The 8,699-nt window shown below is 40.9% G+C and overlaps 1 protein-coding gene across 1 annotated transcript; it reads right to left on the reverse strand.

Annotated features, from left to right (window-relative positions):
- Positions 1 to 5,298: 5,298 nt before the first annotated feature.
- Positions 5,299 to 6,085, reverse strand: LOC121493328 (coiled-coil-helix-coiled-coil-helix domain-containing protein 2). Its single transcript, XM_041759103.1, has one exon. It carries the CDS (start codon positions 6,047 to 6,049, stop codon positions 5,591 to 5,593), a length of 459 nt encoding a protein of 152 aa, XP_041615037.1. The 5' UTR covers positions 6,050 to 6,085; the 3' UTR covers positions 5,299 to 5,590.
- Between the last annotated feature and the right edge of the window lie 2,614 nt (positions 6,086 to 8,699).

The raw sequence follows: 8,699 nt of genomic DNA on the forward strand, positions 1-8,699 counted from the left end.
CCTCCCACTATGGGAAGCTAAACACAGATCAAGCCATCACATTATGCCCCTTAGATATATATGATTTTTACTGGTCAAATTTACCTCAATAAGGTAAGGAAAAAGAAGCTAAATAATAGATGGTGTAGACTAGATACATTCAAAGGTATAACTGATCTTGTTGGTACATGTAAGATACTTTGATACCTTAGTAGTGGGAAGTGGTATACTTGTATTTTGCTGATAGATACTGTGTGTGCACACTTGGGTGTTAATACACACTGCACCTCTCTACGTGAAGCACTGAATTGGAGGGTTTAGACTGTATAGTGAAATTTAGGTTATGTGGGCACATGGGTGGCTCAGTGGTTGAGCATCTGTCTTCAGCTCAGGATGTGATCTCAAGGTCCTGGAATCAAGTTCCGCATCGCCCTCCCTGCAGGGAGCCTGCTTCTCCCTCTGCCTATGTCTCTGCTTCTCTCTCTGTGTCTCTCATGAATAAATAAAATCTTTTAAAAAATAATAAAATAAAAACTATGTTTCAAAAATGTGAACAACAAAATACTAAAATGCTAACTGGTTGTGTTGGGATGATGGAATTATAAAGATGGTATTCTTGCTTGCTACAAGTGTTTTTTTCTTTCTTTTTTTTTAAGTAGGCTCCACACCAAACATGAGGCTTGAACTCATGACCCTGAGAACAAGAGACACATGCTCTTCTGACTGAGCCAGCCAGATGCCTCTCACCTCATACCAGTGAGAATGGTGACAATTAACAAGACAGGAAACAACATATGTTGGAGAGGATGTGGAGAAAGGGGAACCCTCTTGCACTGTTGGTGGGAATGTGAACTGGCACAGCCACTCTGGAAAACCATGTGGAGGTTCCTCAAGGAGTTAAAAATAGAGCTACCCTACAACCCAGCAATTGCACTGCTGGGGATTTACCCCAAAGATACAGATGCAATGAAACGCCGGGACACCTGCACCCCGATGTTTCTAGCAGCAATGTCCACGATAGCCAAACTGTGGAAGGAGCCTCAGTGTCCATCGAAAGATGAATGGATAAAGAAGATGTGGCCTATGTATACAATGGAATATTCCTCAGCCATCAGAAACGACGAATACCCACCATTTGCTTCGATGTGGATGGAACTGGAGGATATTATGCTGAGTGAAGTAAGTCCATCGGAGAAGGACAAACATTATATGGTTTCACTCATACGGGGAATATAAGAAATAGTGAAAGAGATTATAGGGGGAAGGAGGGAAAATGAGTGGGAAAAATGAGAGAGGGTGACAAACCATGAGAGACTCCTAACTCTGGGAAATGAACAAGGGGTAGTGGAAGGGGAGGTGGGTGGGGGGATGGGGTACTGGGTGACAGGCACTGAGGAGGGCACTTGACAGGATGAGCACTGGGTGTTATACTATATGTTGGCAAATTGAACAATAAAGAAGTATATATAAAAAAATAAAAGTGTTTTTTTTTTAATGAAAAATACATATGCAAAGGAAGTACTCAGAAAACAAAAGGGAGGTAGAATGTCAAAGAGACAAGAACCAGCCTGAAAGAGCTCCCACTGGTAAAAGGTGTAATTTGAACAAAACCAATAGGATTACATTGGATTAAAACACAAAGTATAAAATAAATATCTACAAGTTCATGCTGATATAAATACATGAATGAATAAATGTGGGAGAAGAGTTAGATTTTCCTTATAAGAATTTCAAATCATTTATATGGATGCTTCCCCTTCAGGAAGTGGAGTCCAGGGATGTCTGGGTGGCTCAGTGGTTGAACGCCTACCTTTGGCTCAGGTCATGATCCCAGGGTCCCAGGGTCCTGGGATCAAGTCCCGCATAGGACTTCCTAGAGGGAGCCTGCTTCTCCCTCTGCCTGTGTCTGTCCCTCTGTGTGTGTGTGTCTCTCATGAATAAATAAATAAAATCTTAAATAATAAATAAATAATAAATAAATAAATAAATAAATAAATAAAATCTTAAAAAGAAGGAAGTGGAGTTTATCCTCTTCTCCCCGTAAGTTAGGCTGAATTTAGGAATGGAGTAATGAAAGGGAGAAAGAGTCACTTTTCGGGGAAGAAACCTGGCAAGTACTAGCTTGGCTAGTTAACATCAAGGTTAATGTCTGAGAACGCAGTCTGGTCTATTGTGAAAAATTTATCAGACAAACCCAAATTGAAGGACATTCTACAAAATACCCGACCAACAGTCTTCAAAACTATCAAGATCATGAAAAATAAGGAAAGACTGAAAAACTGACAGACTAGAGAAGACTAAGGAATCATGGTAGCTATATAGAATCTGGTATCCTGGAAGGGCTTTTGGGACAGGTAAAGGACTTTAGTGCAAAAGTAAAATCCAGAAATAGTCTGGAGTTTAGTAACTAGCAATATATCAATGTTGGCTTCTTTTTTTAAAAATTTTATTTATTCATGAGAGACACAGAGAGAGAGAGGGAGAGACACAGGCAGAGGGAGAAGCAGGCTCCATGCAGGGAGGCCGATGTGGGACTCAATCCCAGAACTCCAGGATCATGCCCTGGGCTGAGGGCAGGTGCTAAACTGCTGAGCCACTCAGGGACTCCCTCAATGTTGGCTTCTTGGAGGTGACAAATGTACCATGGTAATGTAAGACGTTAATGAGAAGGGGAATCTAGGTGAGTATACAGGAACTCTCTGTACTAACTGTATAACTTTTCTGTAAGTCTAAAGTATTCAAAAATAATATGTTCATTGAGGGGCACTGGGCTGGCTCAGTTGGAAAAGCATGTGACTCTTGATCTCTCCGTGTTGAGTTGGAGCCCCACCTTGGGTGTAGAGATTACTTAAATAAATAAACTTAAAAGTCAATCAACCATGTGTTCATTGAAATACACATACAGATACTTACATACATACATATATACATGCACAAGCAAATAACAAATGACCTGGTATGCCAACCAGTGAAATAAGTCCTAGGGAGTGAATAACTGTGGAGTACCCACCCTTCCGAAAAGTGGTTATTCATCTAAACACCACCAGGTGACAGTAGCACTCAGTGTAGCCCACAGCCAGGCCAAAACAGAAAGGGATTATTTTTTACATAAGTGGAGTCACACTTCCCCCTTCAAAGACTGGAAAATTCCTCAAGCCTTTATGTAGAAAAATATTTAAGTACCCAATCTAGGAAGTGACTTTCTCTTCAGTCCCTGTGACACTTCTCAAATCTTCTAATTAACTTGAGAGGCCGGGCCTAGACAAATGAATACATCTATGTAAATGAGAACATCCTCAAGGATTCCATTTCACTTCCAGTCAGAACATTTCATAAAACTGGAAACTGGATGGTTTTAGAATTCAACTTCTGGGGGATCCCTGGGTGGCTCAGCGGTTCAGCGCCTGCCCTTGGCCCGGGGTATGATCCTGGAGTTCCAGGATCGAGTCCCATATCAGGCTCCCTGCATGGAGCCTGCTTCTCCCTCTGTCTCCCTGTGTCTCTGCTTCTCTCTCTATCATGAATAAATAATAAATAAATAAATAAATGAATAAATAAATAAATAAATATCTTTAAAGAAAACAATTAAACTTCTGAAAGTCTCTTATTTTAAAGAGAATAACATGTAGGTCGAAACTTCCCTTTAATTATGGTGGGTTTCAAATATACTATCCTGCCTCTACTACTGGCAAGCCTAACTCTGCTTTTAGAGATGTTGATTTTCCTTTTATATATATATCTATTTATTTTTGTTGAAGTTCGATTTGCCAACATATAGTATAACACCCAGTGCTCATCCTGTCAAGTGCCCTCCTCAGTGCCTGTCACCCAGTACCCCATCCCCCCACCCACCTCCCCTTCCACTACCCCTTGTTCATTTCCCAGAGTTAGGAGTCTCTCATGGTTTGTCACCCTCTCTCATTTTTCCCACTCATTTTCCCTCCTTCCCCCTATAATCTCTTTCACTATTTCTTATATTCCCCGTATGAGTGAAACCATATAATGTTTGTCCTTCTCCGATGGACTTACTTCACTCAGCATAATATCCTCCAGTTCCATCCACATCGAAGCAAATGGTGGGTATTCGTCGTTTCTGATGGCTGAGGAATATTCCATTGTATACATAGGCCACATCTTCTTTATCCATTCATCTTTTGATGGACACTGAGGCTCCTTCCACAGTTTGGCTATCGTGGACATTGCTGCTAGAAACATCGGGGTGCAGGTGTCCCGGCGTTTCATTGCATCTGTATCTTTGGGGTAAATCCCCAGCAGTGCAATTGCTGGGTTGTAGGGTAGCTCTATTTTTAACTCCTTGAGGAACCTCCACATGGTTTTCCAGAGTGGCTGTGCCAGTTCACATTCCCACCAACAGTGCAAGAGGGTTCCCCTTTCTCCACATCCTCTCCAACATTTGTTGTTTGCTGTCTTGTTAATTGTCACCATTCTCACTGGTGTGAGGTGGTATCTCATTGTGGTTTTGATTTTTATTTCCCTGATGGCAAGTGATCCAGAGCATTTTCTCACGTGCTTGTTGGCCATGTGTGTGTCTTTTTTAGTGAAATTTCTGTTCATGCCCTTTGCCCATTTCATGACTGGGTTGTTTGATTCCTGGGTGTTGAGTTTAATAAGTTCTTTATGGATCTTGGATACTAGCCCTTTATCTGATATGTCATTTGCAAATATCTTCTCCCATTCTGTAGGTTGTCTTGTAGTTTTGTTGACTGTGTCTTTTGGTGTGCAGAAGTTCTTTATCTTGATTATGTCCCAGTAGTTCATTTTTGCCTGTTTCTCTTGCCTTCAATGGTGTATCTTGGAAGAAGTGGATGTGTCCTTGTTCAAAAAGGGTGTTGCCTGTGTTCTCCTCTAGTATTTTGATGGATTCTTGTCTCACATTTAGATCTTTCATCCATTTTGAGTTTATCTTTGTGTCTGGTGTAAGATAATGGTCTAGTTTCATTCTTCTGCACGTGGCTGTCCAATTTTCCCAACACCATTTATCGAAGGGACTGTCCTTTTTCCAGTGGATGGTCTTTCCTGCTTTGTCGAATATTAGTTGACCTTAGAGTTGAGTGCCCATTTCTGGGTTCTCTATCCTGTTCCATTGATCTATGTGTCTGTTTTTGTACCAGTATCACACTGTCTTGATGATCACAGCTTTGTAGTACAACCTGAAATATGGCATTGTGATGTCCCCGGCTCTGGTTTTCTTTTTCAATATTCCCCTGGCTATTCAGGGTCTTTTCTTATTCCACACAAATCTTAAGATTATTTGTTCCAACTCTCTGAAGAAAGTCCATGGTATTTTTTTTTGGGGGGGGGAGAAAAATCACTTTATTCTAATTAATTCATAAATGATAACGTCACAAAAGGTGATTTAAGGAGGCACACAAACATCTGTCCAGCCCCCAACTCAAACCATCTCAATAAACTTCTATACTAAAAATACCCTCTTTCATTAACAATTCTGAAGAAACCTGTATTTAATGATGAAGGAGAGGTTTAACTGGTGGTTTTACACTTTATATCTTCTCTTTTAATTATATTTTTATGCTAAATTAACTTGGTCATGAGAGATGATTTTCCATATCTTCCGATTTAAACTTCTTGATTAGGCTAATCCATTTGCAAATCTGCACTGTTTCAGCACCTCGCTGAAACCTTCACAAAGCTTTAGGTCACCCTGGTTCTGGGCACACTCCAGGAACTGTTTCATCTCGTAGTGGCATGGGCCAAACTGCTGCTGGTATGCTGGCTGGGTTCCCTGAGGCTCCTGGTAAGTGATGTCGGGCCTTGAAGGCTCAGTGTTACTTCCTCCACCAAAGCCCCCAGTAATGGCATGCCCAATCGTGTGCCCTACAGCAGAGCCTACAGCCACGCCAGCTGCAGTGGTTGCCATCTGGGCCATGAGACCTGGCTGCCGGGGTGCAGCAGGTGAGCCAACAGCAGATGGCGGAGCTGCTGCTGGCGGCTGAGCGGCTGGCGCTGGTCTAGGTGCAGCTCTCATCTGAGGTGCCCGGCTGGCCGGAGGAGCCATGCGGGAGGCGCGGCTCCGGCTTCCACGCGGCATGTCTACTGGGACAGGAGCACGGCGCCCAGAAGCCCGACACCAGTCCATGGTATTTTGATAGGGATTGCATTGGACATGTAAATTGCCCTGGGTAGCATAGACATTTTCACAATATTCTTCCAATCCATGAGCATGGAATATTCTTCCATCTCTTTGTGTCTTCCTCAATTTCTTTCAGAAGTGTTCTGTAGTTTTTAGGGTATAGATCTTTTAATACTTTGATTAGGTTTATTCCTAGGTATCTGATGCTTTTGGGTGCAATTGTAAATGGGATTGACTCCTTAATTTCTCTTTCTTCAGCTCATTGTTAGTGTATAGAAATGCCACTGACTTCTGGGCATTGATTTTGTATCCTGCCACACTGCCGAATTGCTGTATGAGTTCTAGCAGTCTTGGGGTGGAGTCTTTTGGGTTTTCTACCTACAGTATCGTGTCATCTGCAAAGATGGAGAGTTTAACTTCTTCTTTGCCAATTTGAATGCCTTTTATTTCTTTTTGTTGTCTGATTGCTGAGGCTAGGGCTTCTAGTACTATGTTGAATAGCAGTGGTGAGAGTGGACATCCCTGTCATGTTTCTGATCTTAGGGGAAAAGGTCTCAGTTTTTTCCCATTGAGAATGATATTTGCTGTGGGCTTTTCACAGATGGATTTTTTCTTTTTCATTATTTTTTGAGATTTTTTAAAATTTATTTATTCATGAGAGACACAGAGAGATAGGCAGAGACACAGGCAGAGAGAGAAGCAGGCTCCATGCAGGGAGCCCAATGTGGGACTCAATCCCGGGACTCCAGGATCACATCCTGGGCCAAAGGCAGAGAGGTTCAACTGCTGAGCCACCCAGACATCCCTCACAGATGGCTTTTAAGATGCTGAGGAATGTTCTATCCCCACACACTAAAAAGTTTTGATCAGGAATGGATGCGGTATTTTGTCAAATGCTTTCTCTGCATCTATTGAGAGGATCATATGGTTCTTGTTTTTTCTCTTGTTGATGTGATCTACTGCATTGATTGTTTTACAAGTGTTGAACCAACCTTGCATCCCAGGGATAAATCCCATTTGGTCATGGTGAATAATCTTCTTAATGTACTGTTGGATCCTATTGGTGAGTATCTTGTTGAGAATTTTTGCATCCATGTTCATCAGGGATATTGATCTATAATTCTTCTTCATGGGGTCTTTGTCTGGTTTTGGAATCAAAGTGATGCTGGCATCATAAAATGAGTTTGGAAGTATCCCTCCCTTTCTATCCTTCAGAACAGCTTTAGTAGAATAGGTATTCTTCTTTAAGTGTTTGATAGAATTCCCCTGGGAGACCATCTGGCCCTGGACTTTTGTTTCTTGGGAGGTTTTTGCTGACTGCTTCAATTTCCTTGTGGTTATTGACTTGTTCAGGTTTTCTATTTCTTCCTATTCCAGTTTTGGTAATTTGTGGTTTTGCAGAAATGCATCCATTTCTTCTAGATTGTCTAATTTGTTGGCATATAGCTGCTCATAATATGTTTTTTTAAGTGTTTATGTTTCCTTGGTATTGGTTGTGATCTCTCCTCTTTCATTCATGATTTTATTGAGTCTTTTTTCTTTTTAATAAGGCTGGCTAATGGTTTATCTATATTATTAATTCTTTCAAAGAACAAACTCCTGGTTTTGTTGATCTGTTCTACAGTTCTTCTGGTCTCTATTTCATTGAGTTTTGCTTGAATCTTTATTGTCTCTCTTCTTCTGCTTGGTGTAGGTTTTAATTGCTGTTCTTTCTCCAGTTCCTTTAGAAGTGAGGTTAGCTTGTGTATTTGAGGTTTTTTTTCCAATTTTTTGAGGGAGGCTTGTATTGCAATGTATTTCTCTCTAAGGGCCACTTTTGCTGTATCCCAAAGATTTTGAATGGTTGTATCCTAATTTTCATTAGTTTCCATGAATTTTTTTAATTCTTCTGTTTTCCTGGTTGACTCATTTATCTTTTAGTAGGATGCCCTTTAACCTTCATGTGTTTGAGTTTCTTCCAAATTTCTTCTTGTGATTGAGTTCTAGTTTCAAAGCATTGTGGTCTGAAACTATGCAGGGGACAATCCCAATCTTTTGGCATCAGTTGAGACCTGATTTGTGACCCAGTATATGGTCTATTCTGGAGAAAGTTCCACATGCACTTGAGAAGAATGTGTATTCAGTTGCATTTGGATGGAATGTTCTGTATATATCTGTGAAATCTATCTGACCCAGTGTATCTTTCAAGACCCTTGTTTCTTTGGTGATGTTGTGCTTAGAAATCTGTCATTTTCAGAGAGTGCTATGTTAAGTCTCCCACTATTAGTGTATTATTATCTAAGTATCTCTTTACTTTGGTTATTGATTGATATACTTGGCAGCTCCCACATTAGAGGCATAAATATTCATGATTGTTAGGTCTTCTTGTTGGATAGACCATTTAAGTATGATACAGTGTCCCTCTTCATCACTTACTACAGTCTTTGGGATAAAGTTTAATATCTGATATGAGGATTGCGACTCCAGCTTTCTTTTGAGGACCATTTGAATGGTAAATGGTTCTCCACCCTTTCATTTTCAGGTTGGAGGTGTCCTCAGGTCTAAAATTAGTCTCTTGTAGACAGCAAATATATGGGTCTTGCTTTTTTATCCAGTCTGAAACCCTGCG

This window comes from Vulpes lagopus, chromosome 6 (genome assembly GCF_018345385.1).
Source record: "Vulpes lagopus strain Blue_001 chromosome 6, ASM1834538v1, whole genome shotgun sequence".
Classification (NCBI taxonomy): Eukaryota; Metazoa; Chordata; class Mammalia; order Carnivora; family Canidae; genus Vulpes; species Vulpes lagopus.